We start from the raw sequence: 21,693 nt of genomic DNA on the forward strand, positions 1-21,693 counted from the left end.
AACTGTGGGTGTAAGCCAGGAACACTAATAATAAATAAATAGAGAGATTATGTTTATGTAAAGTGCTTCGCACAGTTCCTGACAAGTTGCAAGAGCTCGGGAGTTAAGTCAGTCGGCGATTCTAAGAACTCTGAGGACTTGGGGACTTATTTTGGCTCTTGCAACCAAAGGAACTGGAAACTCAAGCATTACTAAGTAGAGTTCAACCGGGAGTCGCGCTTTCAGCAGTGACGCAATTTGAACTCTCAGGGCCACCGTCGCCGAGCATGCGTACATAAACGTGGCGGGACGTCAGTGTCATGGCGCGCTCCTTGTAAACTCCGTGCAGTTTCCGGAAAGCGGCAGGTACATTTCCCCCACTTTGGAAAGGTGAGTTATTTCCCTACTGCGGTCAGAATGTGACCTGCACCACTTCTGTGGCAGAGCCTCGTTTCTGCGGTTGTCGTGGTCGCGCCGATCGCTCTCAGTCTCTGCCACCAGCTGGGACCGGGGTCGGCGGGGATCGGGTCTTCGGCCGCAGCCTTGGCCGGCGCGTCTGGCCATCTAGATCCCGGGTCCGCAGTTGGCCTGCTTCATTTGTCCTCCCACTGCCTGCGTGGCTGATTCGTGGGGCGACGGACCTTCGCAGGTGTCCGGCTGACCCGCCGGGGACCGGCGTCGACACCCGGGCGCTCCCCCGGAGCCCCAGCCCAGCCCGTCCGTTTCCGACGGTGAGACGGGGCCTCGCCAAACTGCAAGTCTGGCCTTGAACTTGGCGATCCTCCTGCCTCAGCCTCTGTCGCGGGGATGACAGGTGTGCGCCACTGATCTGGGCTTATCCTTAGTAAGGATTTGGACTCAGTCGGGCAGAGGGCCAGGTGCTGCCTGTTCACTTTGTGTTCTCTACTCCATAACCGCCCCCCACCCCAACCTCGGGACACGTCTCCTTGGTGTGATCTGGGAGGCGATCTGCACGCCTGGTCGGTACCTGCTTCCTGTGTGTAGCTGTGGGTTACTGCGACCGCCCGAGGTCTTGCAGCAGTGGGTAGCATCTTGTCAGAGGGCCAGATGCAGGTAGGCAGGTGTCTGCACCGGCAGCCTCTGTAAGCAGCAAGCCAGGCGTGGAGCTTCATTAACCCCGCTGTACAGAAAGGCCTTCCTAGGTAGTTTTGAAGAGTCCTTACAGTGGTTTTGTGAGCGTATTGAGGACTTGCATTTTCTAATCAGTTTTTATTTTCCAGACTCATCTTTCAAGAGGACTTGAGACTAATTGCAAATAATTAAGGTACTGATTTACTCTAAATCTTTTATGTTTGAGTGCCATATTGCACATTAGCATTGCAGAAAGGTAGCCCAATTTCTTAGTAATTTGCCATCATTTCATGAAAACACGATGATTTCTATATCATTAAGTCCAAGGGACATTTTCATTTATTTTAGTCTTTCATTTTTATTCAACAGTGCTGACCATATTCACCTCCTTCACATGTTCTCTTCTTTTGCCATCTTTGGCATGCTTACCTTCTTTGGTAGCTGCTGCTTGGTTTCTCTTATAGGCTCATTTTGCTCTGCTTGACAGTGAAATTTGGAGTTCTTTGAGGTTTGTTTCTGTACCCCTTCTACCTCTGTTTTTCTCTCTGGGTGATCTTACTCAAGTGTTGTCAATATAGTTAATCTGTTCATTTTATTCCAAGTGGTTGATCATTGTGGTTTTAATTTGCCTAGTGGCTAATGGGATTATCATATTTTCATGTGTTTATCAGCCATTTGTGTATCTTTTTTTTGGAAATGTCTGCTCAGATCCTTCAACCAAAATTTATTTTGGGTAGTTTGTAATTTGGGTTGTTTGGCGATCCTCCTGCTTCATCCTCTATCGATGGGATGGCAGGTGTGCACCACTGATCTGGGCTTATCCTTAGGATTTGGACTGAAATTGGGCAGGGGGCCAGGTGCTGCCTGTTCACTTTGTGTTCTCCTCTACTCCATAAAACCCCTCCCTGAACCACGGGACACGTCTCGGGCTTAGTTGTTGGTAATTTTCTTTTTGTCTTTTTTATTGGTGCTGGGGATTAAACACAAATTGTTGCTAATTTTCAAAAGCTCCTCAGGTGGCTAGAATGAACACTCAAAGGGCTTCTACCATTGCTGAAGGAGAACTCTGTGGGTTTTTTTTTTTTTTTTTTTTGGTATCAGGGATTGAACCTGGGGTGCTTAACCACTGAGACATCCTCATCCTATTTTTATGTTTTAAATATTTAGAGACAGTTTTTTACCGAGTTGCTTGGACTCTCTCTAAGTTGCTGAGGCTGCCTTTAGAATTCAAGATCCCCCTGCCTCAGCCTCCTGAGAAGCTAGGATTACAGGAGTGTGCCATCCTGCCTTTCTGTGGTTCTCAATTAGGGATGATTAGTGGCAGCATCTGGGAGGGATTTTTTTTTTTCCACGTGCTGGGAATTCATCCCCGGGGCCTCCAGTGTGCTGAGCCTGGGTGGCTGCTGAGCTCCACCCCCAGGCTTACCTGGGCGGCTTTTAAGTTCTTGTGCCTCTCGGAGATTCTGAGTCAGACCGGAGCCTGGGTGTGTGATGTTCTGAAGGCTCCGTGATAACTCTCCCAGGTAAGTGAACGTTGGTCTAGGATAGTGTCTGTTGTCAGAATTTCCCCTTTTCTCTGATTTACTATTCCCTTTATCAGACTTGATTGCCTCTGCCTTTGAGAAAATAATTTTGTATGATTCTGTTGCCTTATTTAAATGTTGTCTTCCTTTTCTTTTATACCCAAACTTTCATTTTTATTACTGATTAAAATTTTTCTTGAGGGCTTAATTCCTTCTATCAGTTTGTTTGAGGTCAGAACTTCTCATGGTGATGAATGAGATTGTGTATGTGCTCATGATATGCAGCCAGGTTTAGGAACCTCTACATCACGTTATAGTCATTTCCTTTGTCCCCAGCCAAAGGGAATTTCTAGAAATAGAATTGTTGGGTCAAAGGATATACAGGTTTCAAACTTTCAAATGGATTGCTGAGTTGCCCTGCAGTCCCTTTGAAACCCATTTTATACATGTTTTCAGGTAAAGGCCTTTTGTCAGTGTAATCTGTGAAGTGGAGAAAAATAGCAAGTATTGAAACAATCAGCTTTTAGTTCGGTTGTACATACTTTCCCATTTTTATTAGCTGTTTTTTTTTTTTTCCTTGTGATACTGAGGACCTAGTCTGAGACTTCCTATTCCTGAGCTATATCCTTGGCCCCTCTTATATTTTGAGATGGGGTCTTACCAAGTTGCCTAGGCCGGCTTGGAACTTGCAATCCTCCTGCCTCAACTTCCCGAGTTTTGGGGAATTACAGGTGTCCACCCATGTGTCCCGATATTTGTATTTAAGTTAATAGCCTGTTTTTCCTTTTCCCATTTTCTGGCACGTGTTGCCCCTCGGTGATACATTAGATTCTTGCATTGCTCTTTGCCAGTGAGGCCGAGCCACAGGGGGAAGAGCATGGTATTTCGAGGAAGCCTGCCTTCTAATTTTAGCTCCACTCTGGACTCCAGTTCTATAACGTAAGGAGCTTAGCAATACTCCCTGCTTCCTTAAGTCTGTAATGGCGTGGCGTGTCTCCTGCAGTAAACTCCTTCCACCCCTCTTTCCATTCTGTTTCCCTTCGGTGGATCTGTACTCAGTTGTGTATGGATGTAAACATTGTGTACTTCTTACAAAAGTATTGCTTTTAATTTGTCATTTGGTTATTCGGAGTCCTTCAGTAGTTCTCAAACTCTGAAAGGCATGACCTTGCCCTCTATTTATGCAAGCTTGGTAGTCAGGTAATGACTGTTACACGCCGCTGTGTGCTCAGCGCCCTTAGGTGTTGGAGAGAGTGGTGGAAAAGAGGCGACACCTGTGTCTATGGAACGTGAGCTGTAATGAGACACGAGGCTCGTGGAAGGTGTCGGTGAGTGCTGTGAAGAAGCACGGCGCAACAAGCAGGGGTGGTGAGGACACCTGGGCGGTGCAGGTGTTTAGGCAGGCAGCCAGTGAAGGCTGAGGAGGTATCAGCGGTAGAGAAGCGGGCAGCGAGCCATGCAGGGACCGGGGGCTGAATGTCCAGTGTTGGGAGGACAAGTGTGAAGGCCTTGGAGTAGACGAATTTGACTTACTCAGAATACCCAAGCCGGGCGCCGTAGCTCACGACTGTCATCCCAGCAACTTGGGAGGCTGAGGCGGGAGGATTATGTGTTCAAAGCCAGCCTCAGCAGATTAACGAGGCACCTAGCAATTTGGAAAGACGCTGTCTCTAAATTTAAAAAAAGGGCTTGGGAGGTGCTCCTGGGTTCAATCTCCAGTACCTCCCCCAAAATTTGAAATAGTGGGAGGTGGAAGAGGGAGGTAGCCAGCTCCATATCTTGTTTAAAAAAAAAAAAAAAAAAAAAAAACTGTTGTCTACACTAAAATATTTAGAACCTGGTGCTGGATATAGTTCCAGGCTTCTGAGATAAAGCTGTGAACAAAGCATGCAAAAGCCCTCACCCCCATGAGTAAATATTCTAGAACAAAGAGGCAGCAAAAGCCCGTAAGCAGGTGATGAAGTATGTGGTTAAAGAAAAGATTGGGAAGGATGGGAAGTTTGCAAGGGTGGCTTGCAAAGGCCTCGCTGGTGACGTGTGAGCAAGTACGTGAAGGGCTGGAGTGAACGGACTCGGCTGTGGAGGAAGAGCCCTCCAGGCAGGAGCGACTGTGACAGGGCTCTGCTCACAGGTGGATTCTGAATATATCTTAAAGGTAACACCAATAGGATTTTGCTGGTGGATTGAATTTGGGGTGAGGGAAAGGAAGGAGTCGGATAATCATATTGGTATGAGGAGGTTGGGGTGGGGGAAGCTGGGAGAGTCCAAGTTCTGGCTGACTGTTGAACTTTGAAATGGCTGATAGACATTCAAGCAGGGATGTCCAGCAGGCAGTCCGACATCTGAGTCAGAAGTTCGGGGAAGAGCGGGGCTGTTATATAAGCACACAGTTGGTATTTCAAGGCCACAGGACGGGATGAGATCACCACGGAGTGCCTGTAAACAGAGAAGAGCTCCTGTCAGGGAGCCATGGGCGTCCCAGGGGGAGAGGGACTGAGCCGGCTGGCCCCTGGAGGCTGGCCCCTGGAAGAGGAGAATGAGGAAAGGGCATCCTGGGCCCGTGGAGAAGAGTGCCTTGAGGTGAGAGTGGTCGGTATTGTCAGATGCCACAAATGGCGTCTCATCAGCCGGCTGAGTGTTGGTCATGGTCTGTATCATTGGCGGGTTTCCTGAGGGCCGTTTTGGTGGAGTGGTGGGTGTAAGAGTCTGGCTCGTGAGAATGGGAGGGGGAAATTGGAGACAGTAAATACAGGGAGCTTCTCTTTAAAGGTGAGCTGAGAGGAGCAGTGGGTTCATGAGAGGGATTTATTGTCTTTTAAATGAGAGAAGTAGTAGAAACAGTGTGTATCCATAGATCTTGATTCCATGGAGGGCGATCAGTGGTGGGGAAGAGGGAGCACTGCCGGGGTCCGGGCTGACCTAGAGAGTAGAAGGGTTGCCTTCAGGAGTGGTGGTTGGAAGGGAGAGTGCTGGGGTGAAGAGACCATGTCCCGGTAAAGGCAAGAGGCCACCGTATGTGCAGGGGCAGGGGGTGAAGGGGCTGCGCCAGTCGGGCCTGCTGTTTCAGGGCCATCTTTTAGTCTAAGGAGATCTGTAAGAAAAGAAATCTTAGAAAATTCCTAAGATAATGAGTTTAAAGTTTCCTGACTGCAGCTCTTCACAGTTCTTAATCATGTACACAGTGCATATAAAAGGAGGCAGAATTTCCCAAATTCCGCTGAAGACTTTTTCCCCAGAGTGACTTCAAGAGTAACTGGTAAAGACTAACTGGTGACTGGGGTTATGGCTCAGGAGAAGAGCGCTCCCCTAGCAGGCATGAGGCACTGGGTTCGATCCTTAGCACCACATAAAGATAAAGGTATTGTGTCCATCTTCAACTAAAAAATATTAAATAAAAAAGCCTGAAATTTGGTTCATTTCACTTTACCTGGGCTGTACCTGGGCTCTTGTTTGCAAGACCAGGAAGCCCAACTCAAACTAATTTAAGTCTCAGGGAATTTAATGGCTCACGTGGTTGGGCAGAAGTGGGCTGCACCAGGGTTCAAGCACTGGTTGGGTCCAGGTGCTCAAATGGCATCAGTGTGGCTGTTTCTCTCCCTGGCTCCTATTAGGCTTTGTTCCTTCGCGAGGCTTCCTCCTTGTGGCAGGCAAGATGGCCCCTGGGATCCCAAAGTTGACATCCTTCCAGTTTAGCCACTTGAAGGAGTAGAGAAGCCATCTCTTCTATTAGCTGTGGCTCAGAAGACCTTGCAGTCCTTTCTGGTTGGCTGGGCTTGTCCTGACCAATCGGTGACTTATCACTGTGCCCAAGGAGACAGGTGACTGGCGGAGTGGGGCTTGGGTCCTGTGCTTTGTCCTTGCTTTAGGGAAGGAGAGGGCTGGGATTGACAGTCCTACTTTGACCATGGATTATGTATGTTGATTACATCCAGGCCTAACGGTGGACATTTGGGTTATTTCTTACTAACAATAAAACTAGATGAGTTTCAAACATTCATTTGTCTGATGGACGGCACATAATTTGTTGTAAAGAACACTTTACAAAGGGCACAAAATGAGCCTGGCTGGAAGCCACTGTTAGTTGAGTGATATGAGTGGAAAGATGGGAATCTGGTGTGAAGAGAAGGGACCTTCATCAGGAAGGCTTGAGGCACCTGAGAACACAGGCTCTGGATGCTGGTTCAGTGACACCGCTGAGAACAGGTCAGCATGCGGTGGGTGGGCGTGGACGCATCCAGCTTGGGAGCCCTTGTCTTCTGTGGGCAGATTAGCCCCCTCTGCTTCCACTTGCTCACCATAGAGGGAGGCTAGTGCTGCCGTGTGCCTCCTGGGCTGTCTGCTGCGCCCACCCTGTGAAGGGCTCCAGACTCGCATTTCAGTCTGGTCTACACTGACAACTGTGGGCCTCATTGTTGGTTGGTTCAGAAGTCGGGGTCCTCGCCTGGCCTTCTGTGTCTCTACTCTCGTGGGGCGTGTCAGGGCATCGTGTAGGGGGAAGTTGGGCTCCCCACTTGACCCTATGACTGCCTGCGGGTGGGACTACAGTGCGTGTGTGGGGCTGAGGCTGGAGGAGATCGGCGATTATCCAAGCTTCCCCTCTTCTGGTTCCTGATGAGAGGCTGACTTGTTGGACCTGCGTTGTCTGCACCTGTGGGCATCCTGGACTGCTGGCTGCTTCGGCTCAAGTTTGGATATAGGAGGCAAAAGAGAACCCAAAGAACTTGCTGTCCTTTTCCAGGGTTCTGAGGTCCCTAGCTAGTGTGCCTTCTTTCAAAGTCTCATGTTTTCTTTGACGTATGACTCCAAAGTTGTGCTTTCTGTGAGGAATGTGTGTCTACCTGGAAGCTGTGTCCACATCTTCTTTAATTCCCAAAAATTTGGTATTCATTATATCAGGTATCATGATATAATGAACACCAAATAGCTGTTGTTGGGCTGCAGGTGTAGTTTTGTGGCAAAGTGATTGCCTAGCATGTGTGGGGCCCTGGGTTCCACACCACAGAAGAATAAAGAATAAGTAAGTGAAATAAAGGTATAAAAAGTACAATAGCATTTAACAGAAGAAACCTACCTATTTTCTGGTTTTCAGAGTTAAAAATGTTTTTGATCTTTTATTTTTTCGGTACCAGGGATTGAACCCAGGGACACTTAACCACTTGAGCCACATCCCCAACCCTTTTTTTTGTTTGACACAAGGCCTCACCAAGTTGCTTAGGGTCTCACTAAGCTTCTGGGGCTGGCTTTGAACTTGTGATCCTCCTTCCTCAGCCTCCTGCTGGGATTACAGGCATATGCCAATGCCCCTGGCTAATCTGTTTTTTTTTTCCCCCTGAGGAAAATCTGAGGTGGATATATATATAAATAAAATATAGTTGGACACAATACAACACAATTTTACGTGATTTGAACCTGTGCCTCTGCTGTGCTAAGCAAGTGCCCTACCACTGAGCCACGACCCCAGCCACCTCCTGAGGTGTTTTAAAATAAAATATAAACCCGATATTTCACCTTGAAGTGTTCAATATGTACCAATAAAAATAGTTTTTGAGGGCTGGGGTTGTGGCTCAGCGGTAGAGCACTCGCCTAGCACGTGCAAGGCCCTAGGTTTGATCCTCAGCACTGCATAAAAATAAGTAAAATAAAGTATTGTGCCCAACTATAACTAAAGAAAAAATAGTTTTGAACATAAGGACAATAATGATTTATAATAATATCCTCATCTAATATCTAGCTCATGTTCTGATTTTTTTTAACTAGTTCCCGAAGTTTATTATAGTTGGATAAAATAAGAACATGAATTGCATTAGTTGTTAGACCTTTTTTTAACAAAATTAGAGGAATGATTTCTTAGCTGACACAGGTCAGTGAGAAACTTCCATGGAACTCAATTCAAATAAATTTTTTATATTTAAAGATCATCTTGAAAGACAGCGGCCTCAGTCTTTCATGCAGTCATAATTTCTGTAGACATCTGCATGTGCCTGTCTTGACTTAGCCACAGTCGCCATAGAGAGTGGCAACCCCCAGGGACACAACATGAAACTGCTGAGGCTTTGCCTGAAGGCCACTGAATTTTTCCAAGCCCTGGAGACCATGGTAATTACTGTCAACAATGGCCGCCTTCCTAAGCTGGTGGAGTTCTTGAGCTTTTAAATCTTTTAAATCTCCTTTTATCTTTTTTTGGGGGGTGGGGTGGGGGCGGTGGTACCAAGCACTGGACCACTGAGCTGCATCCCCAGCTCTATATTGTGCTTTATTTAGAGACGGTCTCGCAGAGTTGCTTGGCACCTCACTTTTGTTGAGGCTGGCTTTGAGCTCTTTGTGATCTTCCTGCCTCAGCCTCCTGAGCTGCTGGGATTATGGGCACTTGGCACCATGCCTGGCTCCTTTCCTTTAATCTTGATGTCCTGCCTTACTTTTTTCCCCATGGAGTCGCTTTGTTGAGGAAATAGTTCTGTTGAATCTTGGAATGTCCCATTATCAGTGTGACTTCTGATCGTCTCCTTGTGTTTATCCCCTGCATTTTCTCTAAACTTGAAGTGGACTTAACAGGCTTGATTAGTTTGCTGAAATTATAGGTGATGTCGTGTTAAGCAGATTTCATAAGCTTGTGCTGTTTATGACTTTATGTGATAGAAAAGATGCCTTCTGCATCCTGTGATACCCTGCTGGATGACATAGAAGACATTGTGTCCCAGGAAGATTCAAAGCCACAAGACAGACATTCTTCAAGAAGGCAGGTTGTTCCGAAAGTGCGAAGGCGCAATACCCAGACGTTCCCGGAAGAGGAGAACCGCCCGCCAAGTGACAGGTAAGCTTTCCTGGAAACGTGTGCAGCTTAATTTCTGGCAAGATGCTGGCAGGACTAGTCTGTGTGATCTGCATAGGGTTTCTTTTTTGGGCTCTTTGGACTTTTGGTAGGAAACATGAGAGTTCCCCCACCCCCTATTTCAGTGGCTTTGAATTTGGCAAGGCAAGGTGATTGGTTAAAGAAAAGGATGTCCAGTTGGATGTTCTTGGAAGGCAGGGCCCAGAACAATAGAAACCTCTTTCACTGCAATTGGTATGTAATTCTGTGGTACTTGTAAATTAAAAATTTTATTGAGATTTGTGATTCTTATGAGGTGTTTTGGATCTTTGGTAGTGAATACTTACAGACCAGCTTAAGGCATTGGGCACAAGAGTTATTACCATTTCCACTGTTATGGTGGGATTCTAGTCAGTAAGATTCTAATGCCACATTGCCAAGAAGGATTGCCAAATTGTAAGGTTTTAAGGAGCTCTACAATTGTTCAGCATATTGTTGAGAAAGTTTTAATATAGTTGATTATTTTTATCTGGAACATTAAGCTTTTAAGCAATTTTTAAATTTATAAATTCTATTTTATGACTGAAGTTTATAATATTTGTCCTGAACACACCCTTAAGGTAGTTTCTTTTTACCTGAAATTATTAAAGTAACATAAGTTCTTTTTTCCCTTCCTAAAAATATTACATTTTAACCTCTATTTTTATAGATGGAGTACTTTTTAAAAACTGCACTATGAGGGATTGAACCTAGGGCATTCTACCACTGAGCTGCATTCTACCCTGTCCCTTTTTATTCTTAATTTTGAGACAGGGTTTTCTTAAATTGTCCAGGCTGGCCTTGAACCTGTACTCCTGAGCCTCCAAGTCGCTGGGGATTATGGGTGTGTGCCAGCACACCTAGATGGAATACTTTTAATAATGGTGTAGGGTGACAGTTTTTAATTTTGATTAAATTGTTCATTTTTAAAGTAGATAATGATTGCAGCTAATATGTAGGAGTCTGAAAAGATATATTATTTCATTTGCTATTGCTGCTAGATTCAGTTTCTGTGCTCTTATTGTGTGTATTTTTTTTAGAAGTTATGGTAGTATGGTCAGTAGTAGGATTTAAAAGCACAATTCAGGGGGCTGGGGTTGTGGCTCAGAGGTAGAGCACTCGCCTAGCATGCGTGAGCCACTAGGTTTGATCCTTAGCATCACATAAAAATAAAATGAAGGTATTATGTCCACCTACAACTAAAAAATGATTTTTTAAAAAGATACAGATCAGAGGGGCTGGGGTTGTGGCTCAGTGGTAGAGTGCTTGCCTAGCATGCATGAGGCCCTGGGTTCGACTCTTAGCACCACATATAAATACATGAATAAAATAAAAGGTCCATCAACATATAAAAGATATTAAAAAAAAATTCAGACACTTTTTTTTTTTAAACACTTTTTAATGTGGAGATTCTTGAACTTTTGTGGTTTATCTTGATTAGTCGTCTTGTAACAGGTTTTTAATTGGTGCCTTTAATGAACAGCCAGTGAATTAATTGTAGTTTGCTTTGTGTAATATGCTCTGAAATCATCCACTGCCTTTTTTTTTTAAAACACTTAATGAGACTGCTTATTTATTTTTTAAACAGCACTATTCCAGGCATACAGAAAATTTGGATACGAACATGGGGTTGCTCACATAATAATTCAGATGGAGAATATATGGCTGGACAGCTAGCTGCTTATGGCTATAAAATTACAGGTAATGTGTTCTGTAATGTATTAAGTCTGTTACAGGTTTCAAAGAGTCTGGTTGCAGCAATCGACAGGTATTTTAGCATAACGAATGATTTTAAAGCAAAATAATGATAGCTACTATACCTAGAAAACTAAGGATCTTTAAAGTTATTTTAAAATATATCCATTTATTTTGAAGGAAGTTTAGAATTTGAGAAGTAGCAAGCTGCAGAGAGCTCCCGTGTGCCCTTCACCCACCTTCTATTAGTGTTGCCACCTTACATAACTCTTATGTAATTAATAAACTAGGACATTAACACTCATGCAGTACTCTTGTCTAAACTGCACAGCCTTTTAGTCTTACCAGTTTTTCCTTTAACTTCTTTTTCTGTTCCAGGGTCTAGTTCAGGTCCTACCTTACATTATTGTGATATCTCCTTGGTCCTTTGAATCTGTGACAGTTTGTCCATTTTTGTTTTTCCTCTTCTTTCATTGCCTTGACACTTCTAAAGAAACTGACCTATTATTTAGTAGAGTGTTCTGAGTTTGTCTGATTTCTTGTGATTAGGACAAAATAAAAACATCTGGGGATGTAGGTCACTGGTAGAGTGTGCCTGGCTGGGGGCTGGGTTCAATCCCCATTACTGCCAAATAAAACAACAAAACCTCAAAAACAAAAACAAATTATTTTTGTATTAGTAGTTTTTACTCTGGGCATGCTTTAACACATTCCAATGGTATGGTTTTATTATTAAGAAAATAGCCTTTAAGATAATTTCCTAAAACATTAAAAAGATATCACATGTTGACTTAATATATTTTGATTTAAATTTAGTCCATTTGTTTGGTCTGATGATGGCTGTCTTCTGTATAAAAGAACAGTCCTCATATGTTTAAGAATGTTAATCTTTGCTTTGCACACATAATTTTGATTTTTTTATTTGGGAATATTTAAAAAGTTGTTTGAATATAAAATTTTCTTTTTTGCTGATGAGTATGTTACTCTTACATACTTGCATTATCTACACTTGTTTGTGATAATCATACTGTTGACTGTGCCTGCTGCAGATGCTCACAGTCCGTCTTTCCTTCTGAGGTGGCTGATGTGTAACAGACTGCAGGACTGCTTCCTCCACTGGTCCAGGTGCTCGAGGCCTAGGAAATACAAACCAGATTGCTTCTGTCAGGCACTTGGAATGAAATCTTATTTATTTTTATTTTTTTTTGTATTGGAACTTAGAATTGAACTTGAACTTACCGATTCTAGGCATTGAGCTCCACCACAGCTCTCTGTAGATCTGCTATTTAGATAAATGAGTTCTGGATTATACCTATGTCTGTGTGGTTTCATTATTATGTAGCAGTAGGAGTTTATAGAAATGAATAATTTGTCTTTGTTAATAAAATATGGACCTAAAATAGCAAATGTGTAATTGATATAAATAGGTACAAAATGTAGATTATGTATAACGTATACAGAGATTATTGAAAACAATACACAGAAGATTAAATCAAAATTAGCTCTCAATTGCAGTTATAGATGTTTGCACTATTTTGCAAAGAACAGCTGTGTGGGTAGTTACTTGAAGTTGCTTTTACTGTGTTGAGAATAATTCATAGTAAAACTTTATAAAGGCCCAGGGAAGTTGGCTGTTATTTTCAAACTTTTTAGTTTTGAAGAAAAAGCTGGTTCATAACTTTTGGATTAAGTATTAGAAATCAGTGCTTGCTTACCTCTCATCTCAAAGAATGAAACTTAGAGGAGAAATGATATTAGTCCCTAAAACTCAGGATATCGTGGATGCATGGAAACATGATTAAATTAGAATCGTGAGAAATGGTAAAACTTCCCCTGCAGATAGTATTGCTTTTTTAAGAAGTATGCTCTGAATGCACACATTCCAGGAATGTATTTTCCAAGTAAACCACTTTCGTAGGTGCCACTGTTTTCCCAGTAATGCTTTGGTTATTGCTTTTGAATTTTACCTTTGGACATACTGGCAAATTATTTTTGGTGTGGTCATTGGTGGCAAATTTCATATTTTGAGAGTATATTTAGTGTTAGCAATAGTCGGGACAGAGGCCAGATCTGGTGAGTGAGGTACGTGATGTGTTGAACAACGTTACTTTAAAGAATTTATCACCAGTCTCTAACCCAGTAGTGAAATAAAGGCTCAGTCTTCGAAGGTGACTACTTCAGGGATCACTCTCATTTGGATACGGCTGTGGTAGATACAGCTGTGTTAGGTGTAGTTTTTAGTTGCCTGCTGTGAATGGTAGTATGTGTATTTGGTTAGTGTAGTGGGGGAAAGAGTCCATCTCAAGGACACTGAGGCCCTAGCTCATAAAACAAGAGAATAATGTGTGCAATGCATACGAAATATTTGTGGATAAGCTTAGCTAAGTCAGAATTGTTCAGTTTGGAATCCCTTCATTCCAGAAAACAATCATTTTAAATTGCTGGCTGTTAAAATTCTTGATAGTTTCTTTGTACAAGTTGTGTATAGTTTATTCATTCAGTAAATGTTCTCTGAACCTGTCACATGTTATGGGTCTAGGAGGTGTAGAGATGTGAAATGAACTAGCCATGGATTTCAGCAGACAAGTTTATTTGGTTTTTGGCAAAGGAAAAGCCTCAGGTTCCATGTCAAATCTAGAAATTATTTTAGTAAATCTCGGGCTTATAATTATTTTTCCATTGTATAGTGCGGTAGCAGGACCTGTCTTAAAGGCATTTTTATGACCTGTATCTTCTGAATACTTTGCAATGATGTCAATTAAGGAAAATTTCTCTTCGTAAACACTAGTTTATTGGGTATAGAAGTTACTAAAATTGAGTGATTAATATAGCATGTTCTTTAGTTCAGACCATTTAACTTGAAGTGCCATTAAATTTTTTTAACTGAGGTCAATGGGATATCTGTATGGAAAAGTTTGCACAAGAAAAACATCCAAGAACCACACTAGTCATCAGAATTTGAAGGATGTTAGAGCAACCCTTTTGTGTTTAGAGAAATCATGCTTGTTGCACATAAAGTAGGAGTGTATGTAGTTTTTAAGAAGTGACAGATTTTGCCTCCTTATGTCAGTATTCTTTAAGAGTTGGCAACCTTGACATTTCAGACTAATCTTTTTTTGAGTACTCCCCGGTACTTTTTTTCCTTTCTTTTTTTTTTTTTTTTTTTTTTTGGAGTACTGGGGGCACTCGACCACTGAGCCACATTCCCAGTCCTATTTTGTATTTTATTTAGAGATAGGGTCTCGCTGAGTTGCTTAGTGCCTTGCTGTTGTTGAGGCTGGCTTTGAACTCGCAATCCTCCTGCCTCCGTCTCCTGAGCTGCTGGGATTATAGGTGTGTGCCACCACGCCCAGTCTCACACTAATATGTTGTGGAAAGCAAGAAAGCAGTAGACTCCAGCTCCTAGGATGCAACTAATGGAGAAGCCAAGGCATGTTGTGCTTATCTTGGGCAGAGCAGTTCTCAGTGGGGACAGGATTTTTGTATACATTCCTAGGAGGGGCATTGATTTGGTTGTAAGACAGCGTGTGTTGGGCATTACTGTGTTATTGCAGGAATCGGCTGACACAACTGGCATGAGGTACCTCAGTTTTAGAGTGAGATGGAGATGGGAGAAGACGGTGCACTGTGCCACTTCACCCAGCTAGTGCATGCTTGAGCCAACACTGGGCACAGCCTCACTTGTGTTAGCCACCTTATCTTTGTGCAAAAGACGGAAATCTGTCAATAGTAACAGCTTTTATCAGAGGAATTTTTGCTGCCCAACATTTTTGAGATTTTGTCCTTCCTGAGAGCCTTCCTTACATGTGACCCTTTATTAGAAGGCTTTCGGTCCTGGGAGGGGAAATGGGGGTAGATACTATTGTATTTGCCCTACAGGAGCATGCTCATATTAGTCTCATTGCCGAGTTAGGAGGTGGAAGTGAGTTTTTTAGTCACAGGTAGCAATGTCAGCTGAGAGCTGCCTGGTTTATCCCCACCTCCTTAATAAAAATACAAAGTCATCACCAGTGGAAAAACACATGGAAAATCCTTGAATTTTTTTTTTTTTAATTCTTCTTGAACCTTTTGTGGAAATCAGTGGGAAAAAAAAAAACCCATCTGCTTATCGTAGTACAGGGCTGTTGACTTGCTCTTTAAACTTCTTTTCCTTTATCTTCACCATGATTATATTGTATCATGTCATACAGACTGAAAAATTCTCCTCTATCTTGAAATTTTTATGTAGCATGCTCTTGAGGATAAAGGCCTGACTTTGTTGTCTTAAAAAAAGTTATTTAAAAATATCCTGACATTTTGGGTTTTGATTTCATATTATACCATATGTAATAGTAACGAGTAGTTATAATGAGCTATTTAGTTTTGTGTTGAATAGTATACTAAAAAAAAAAAAAAATGGGGGCTGGGGTCATGGCTCAGTGGTAGAGTGCTTGCCTAGCATGCGTGAGGCACTGGATTCAATCTTTGGCACCACATAAAAGAATAATTGAATGAAACAAACAAAAATAAGCTAGGGTACATTTGTAGAATTTCTTTTGGAGGTCAAAGATGATGACTTATAAGATTCTGAGATCCATCTGGTATTATAGAAGAAATAAATTATACTCTGATCATGTGCAGAGTGTCTGAAATAGTAAGCTTATAGATGTAGTTGAATCTTAGCATTATTAAAAAATAAAGTTTTTATTGGTGAATTATAATCATGCGTAACAGGCTTCCTCGGGGTACATTCTCACCTGCACAGAGCATAATTTGATTTCCTCTTTACCCTTGTACCTGACCCTTCCTTCCCCGATTCCCGTTTTCTATACCCCACTGGTCTCCCTTCCCTTTTCATGAGATTCTCTTTTTTTCCCTCTTTTTTTGTCTAACTTCTGAATTTCAACAGTGTTTTAAGGCTTAAAAGTTGGACGCAATAGGGTTATATAAAGATAAATAAAATGTTTCATGCTTTAAAATAGGAGCTGTATCTGCTGGTGTGTAAATTGCCCTTATGTGGGTATTCAAGCTAAATTTATAAGCTTTTACTTAATATACTTGGATTTCTGTATTCTATACTTAGATTTCTGTATTCTATATGATATTTATATATCTGTAGATATATATAGAACAAAGATCTCTCTCCTGTGTATGGGATGACTCTAGACTTGAGCTCTTTTATTTAAAGCACTTGTTTGACTTGCAGCAGCTCGCTGGCTCCTCTCCTGGTTCCTGGGAGTCTTCCTGTATTAACTTGTATGAACTAAGGTTGTTCATAAGCCTCATGCATTTCTAGTTCTTGTCCCCTTTCTCATGTAGAAAGCTGAGAATTTATTCAAAGCTGCCTAGAGAGGATCTGATAACACAGGGTGGTGGAGGTACACACTGTTCCAGGAGGTGACTCTGGAATTGTGGCAGGGGACTTTCTGACCATTCTCTCCAACTTTCAAGGAGAAAAGTCATAGAGGGGTTTTATCTTTCTGGATGACAAAAAGAAAACAATTCATAGTATTGGGATCTGGGAGAGAAAGTAATTTGGAGAAATCTAAATGTAGGATGAGACTTTTCTAGCATGTGACACTGTGGCATGTCTAATACACAACTAGGATTAAAAGAGTAAATGCAGCCTCTTTTTGACCAGACCTTGTCTTACAGGTGAATGAACTTTGGGAATCCTGTACTGGAGTTCTGGAATGGCTAGCCTGAGCCAGGAAAAGTCCCTTTGTGATCTCAGAAGGAATTTGAGTTAAGAGGATTTGCTCTTCACACCACATTTCCCTCTTATTAAGGAAAGTAGATTGGAAATAGTGACAAAGTAAAAGATGGTTGACGTTGTGGAAGATGAGCCTCAATTTATGGAGGTTAAAAGACATTTTTAAAGTGGAAATTACAGAGAACAGACTTGATTTTTCTAAGTAAAACCAAAGACAGCAATGAAACAAATGTAAGAAAATTAGAGCATGGTGTGTTTTGTGTATTAACGAATGACCCCTTCATTTGGAAGGATGTGGGCAAATGTAACGGAAACCATGTATGCAGCTGGATCTTAAAATGCTGCGGTTCAACAGGCCATTGACACATAACTGATTGTTACCTGATACATAACTGTGGAGAACTCACTATGGCCTTTGTGGCCTCAGGGATAAGTACACCTTGCAGAAGTGTGATGACATTATTAGGTGACTGCAGATAGACCTGAATGGATACGTTATTTAAGAGTGCTGTGGTAAAGATACTATATCGATTTATTGGCATATTGTGACCAGTATTTTCCTAATGAATCTTCAAAAAAATCTTAAGGTGCTTTTAAAACAAATTCTTAAATATAGTTTACGTCAGATTTACATAGAAACTTACTTTTTTTTCTATAAGACCTTTTAAGGACATTATTTTGAAATGAGTCCAAGATGACACAGAAATTGAGAAAAGTGGCTTTTTATAATATAAGGAGTTACATTTTATATTACAAACTGATTCAAATTCCTACAATAAGGTCTATAGTGAAGTTTATTAATACTAGGCATTGAAACCAGTCCTTTTTAAAAAAAAATTTATAGTTGAAGATGGATAGGATGCCTTTATTTTGTTTTATGTGGTGCCAAGGATTGAATCCATTGCCTCTCACATGCTCGGCAAGCGCTCTGCCACTGAGTACAGCCCTATCACCCATGAACCCAGCCTTTTTGAGGTGGTGTGTCTCTAAGTTGCTGAGGCTGGTCTTGAACTTGGTGATCTTTCTGCCTCAGCATCCTGAGTGGCTGGGGCTTACACTTTATTTTAATACACTTTTCATGTTCTTTCAGTTTTGTACTACTAAAGTTCTGTGAAAAGTTCATCTTTTTATTTTTTGTGAACTCAACATTTTTTTAATCCTGGTCAAGTTTGGCCTGACCTTTTCAGTCCCTCACACTTCTGGTTTGTACTTTTTGTAACATGTGGTAGTAATACTTCAGCACATACTTGTGTTAATTTTTATGAGTAAACTTTGTGTAGCATTAAACTGTTGTCTAGTTTTTCAAAAATTGCTTGCCTTCTGAAATTGAACAACCTAAAACATTCTTTTGTATTGAATTTTTGTGAATAAGTCAACATGCCCATAAATTTTCAGAAACTTGATATTTAATTAATCACTGAGTAATTCAAATTATTCTTGGAGATTTCATAAAACATTTTTTAGATGGTTCATTTATTAATAAACTTCAATATAGACCTTATTAAGATTTAAAATTAAATCTTAATTTTCTTTAAAAAAAATGAGCAGACACGTTACCATGAAGGTATCATTTAAAAATTATCTTACATCATCTTTAATTCTGGGGGGCAGGGGACCCTTCAGGGATGATAATTGAACATGTAGAATATTGCTGGCTCTTCTGGCATTCAGTTTAAAATGAAATGGTTTGCGTTGAAGATGCGATGATTTTTAGCTCTTGAACGATAGATGGCAGTGTTGTACCACATGATCACTGCTGTGGTCAGCACTGTTGTCTGAAAATGAGTTTCATGTCACAAATGGTCTCATAGTAAAATTATCAGAAGTTGTTAAATTAGTTGATGCTTTATTTTTTTTCCTCAAAAAAATTTTAGCAGCATTTATAAGAATTGGACAAACTTGCATTTTCCGAGGCAGCCTGATCCTGTGCAGACACCTGTTGCCATGTGTGGTGCAAGCCAGGTACAGGAAGATTCAAGACATTGGCTTGCTGCTTGACGCCCACTGCTCTGTTGCCCTAGATCTGGTCAGGTCACTGTCCGTATGAACATATTAAGGCAGGGCTCTTGAGTCTGAGGATAGTATATATCCCCTTTATCACCGTTACTTCCACACATAGGAAATAGTAACCTTTGCATAGGATTTGATGTTGAGGAGCTCATTGATTCTCAGAAGCACTAGTATACTCCGGTTAAAGAGGTTTAAAAGTACAACAGAATGGATTACGCTGCACTTTAAGATGCTGCCCCTCCCTGCTGTACCAACGTGTGTTTGGTACAACTAATTTGAGAGATGAACATCAAGCATCTGCAGGGACTTGCTTTTGCCTCATCATAGTTTGTTGATGCTCAAATTTCTAAGGTGTCCTCCCGCCCCCTTTAGTCTAAGAGGTTGAACCCTGAGGTACTTAAACACTGAGCCATATCCCCAGCCTGTTTTATTTTTTATTGAGATGAGGCAGGGTCTCGCTAGATTGCTTAGGGCCTTGCTAAGTTGCTGAGGCTGACTTTGAAGTTGCAGTCCTTCTGTCTCAGCCTCCCAAGCCACTGGGATTACAGGTGTACACAACTACACCCAGATTCAAATAATTTTTATATAGTATCAGACTTAAATTCCATAGGTGCTGTGTTTATGCTGATTTAAGGACTTTTTATTGATAATTGTGACAATATGTGATGATAATTACTTTTTTGTCCTAACCTGATCATTTTAGGTACCAAGTTCTACTTGTTTATTTGTCATTCACCTCTTTCCCCGATTTGGAGAAAGTAACTCTTTGTCCATTTCCTTTTTTAGGGTAATTGATCTGTTATATTTCCTTTTTCCTCTGGTGAGTTGTTTGTGTCTTGCTCATCTTTACCTTTGACATTTTAGAGATGCTGTTGCTCAGTGATTAAGAGCAGATGTCAGCCAGTTGTTAATATTAAGCCAGACTGGAAAACTACTGCCATTGATTAGCCATGTAATTTTGGGCAAATGACAGTATCTGTGCCTCAGTAATGAAGATAACGGTCCTTTCTGAAGAATGAATGAGTCAGGGTATGTAGGGTTCACTGGCTGATATTGCTGGCATCATTAAAAATGGCTCCTCATGCAAAATCGGAATTTGAGTGTGTGTGAGCATTAGTGAACAAGTGAAAAACACTTATTTGAATATAATGTATGGAAATAACTTTATTTTTAACTTTAAAATAATGAAAGATTGAGGTATATCCAGGAGGTTCAACGTATGGTGTGTGTGAGTCCCTCGTGGTGTTCAGTAGTATCCTGTTGAGGTGGCTGTCAAGTCCATTCTGCAGTCTTGACATGTCTTGGATAAGATCCTTACACCATCACTTTTCCTGACAGACTACAAATTATATGTAATCAGAAGTCTAGTTTAATCCATTCCTATTAAATTGGAAGCAGTGATTTTGCTTTCAATTTAATGGGATTGAATTTAGTATTAGAAATTCTGATGTTCCTTTAAAATTAATACGGTAAAGTTATATATTTCAATTTGTGTTCCTGTAACCTCCCAGAAAGAGAAAAGGTCTGGGAGCATTTCTTGTATTCAAAACTTGAGTTACTTGCAGTGATTGATAAACAGCCCAGTATAAAGATGGGAATGAGAATGACATTTTTCTTTTCTAGGGGAATAAAACAAATCTAAGGGCTTTCAAAATGGAATTTTCATCCACCCAGAAATAGGGGAAGGAAATGAGTCCCTAGAAAGGATCTGTAAGCTATTTGCTCCTAAATGTGAGTACCCGGCCCTCCTAAAGATGGAAAAGCTTTGGGGTCCTTATCTTAGGATATTATTTCAGTTTTCCCACTAAATCACATTTAGTTTGCCAATTTCCGTGTCTATGCTGTGCTTTCTCTTAAATGTGCTCTGAGGAAGTTCAGGCCAGACAGCCACCCAGGTACGTTTTGGAGTCAGTGTCTAATGCCTGCCTTTGATCCTGGGTTGGGCTTTAGAGGAGATGTGCATACAGCTTGCCCTTGGGCTCTCTGCTGTCACCCTTTTGGTGAGTTCAATGGCCATTTTGTCTTCATGTGATGTCTTTCTGATCTTTTTGCATTATTGTGTAACTTATGGTGAAATCATATGTTTAATCTTGATTTTAAAACCTCAAAAAAGAATTTGACTGTAATTTGAGTAAAATTATAGTAATAGTTGAATGAAAGCTAAGGATAGATGACTGGGTATAGTTTCTCCTTTCCCTGTGAATTGTTAGCTGGTTTACAAAGGAGTTGTGAGAATGTTCTGTGACAAATGTTATGGTCTGCTAACCCTGCTCAGGACATCACTGAAGAGTGAAAGTGGGAGACGGTGAAAATGGTGTGTGGACAACAGCATGAGGTGAAATTAAGCAAAGAAGCTGCAGGGAGAGTATTGGACGCTTATCATTTCTGTCTCATTTGTAGCAGCATTTTTGTGACTTGGACAAGGTGTGAATTATGAAAGTCATAAGGAAGGACTTTTGTTTTTTCTCTCTCATCGACATAGATAAGAATACTGTATTGCACAAAATTTTTTGCATTTGTAAAATGTAAATAGCTACGTGAATGCAGTCAGGGTTTATGTATTCATGTAATAGTTTAAGCATAAACATCTTTCCTTGCCAAATGTATAAAAGAAACATTGTAAAAACAATAAAACTGTTTTGTAAAATCTTACGCAATATAGAAATGTGTGCATTACTTGGAACATAATTATGATTTGGCTCATTACATAAATCTAATGAACTAATGTTGGAAATTGAAAAGAGGCAGTTTGAGCCAGTAGTGTTCAGCCATTCTTAACTGAGGGAGTTTTGCATCAGTCATTAACATTTTCCAAACCCGGTTAAGATGGGATGATGACCTACCAACCTCATGGA

The 21,693-nt window shown here is 41.3% G+C and overlaps 1 protein-coding gene across 4 annotated transcripts in view; it reads left to right on the forward strand.

The window, feature by feature from the left end:
* The first annotated feature begins 283 nt into the window (after positions 1-283).
* Cdkal1 (CDKAL1 threonylcarbamoyladenosine tRNA methylthiotransferase) overlaps positions 284-21,693 on the forward strand; it is a 560,072-nt gene continuing 538,662 nt past the window's right edge. Inside the window, exons 1-4 of one of the 4 annotated variants that reach the window (XM_076857924.1) lie at positions 284-369; positions 1,221-1,264; positions 9,231-9,405; positions 11,030-11,142. In XM_076857924.1, the coding sequence (XP_076714039.1) occupies positions 9,236-9,405; positions 11,030-11,142 (283 nt within the window). In that variant the 5' untranslated portion in view covers positions 284-369; positions 1,221-1,264; positions 9,231-9,235. Of the gene's footprint in view, positions 370-1,220; positions 1,265-5,091; positions 5,175-5,207; positions 5,242-9,230; positions 9,406-11,029; positions 11,143-21,693 lie in introns of those variants that run through there. The other 3 variants (XM_076857925.1, XM_076857926.1, XM_076857927.1) reach the window with 3 other exon arrangements.

The sequence above is a fragment of the Callospermophilus lateralis genome, chromosome 6, assembly GCF_048772815.1.
Source record: "Callospermophilus lateralis isolate mCalLat2 chromosome 6, mCalLat2.hap1, whole genome shotgun sequence".
Lineage (NCBI taxonomy): Eukaryota > Metazoa > Chordata > Mammalia > Rodentia > Sciuridae > Callospermophilus > Callospermophilus lateralis.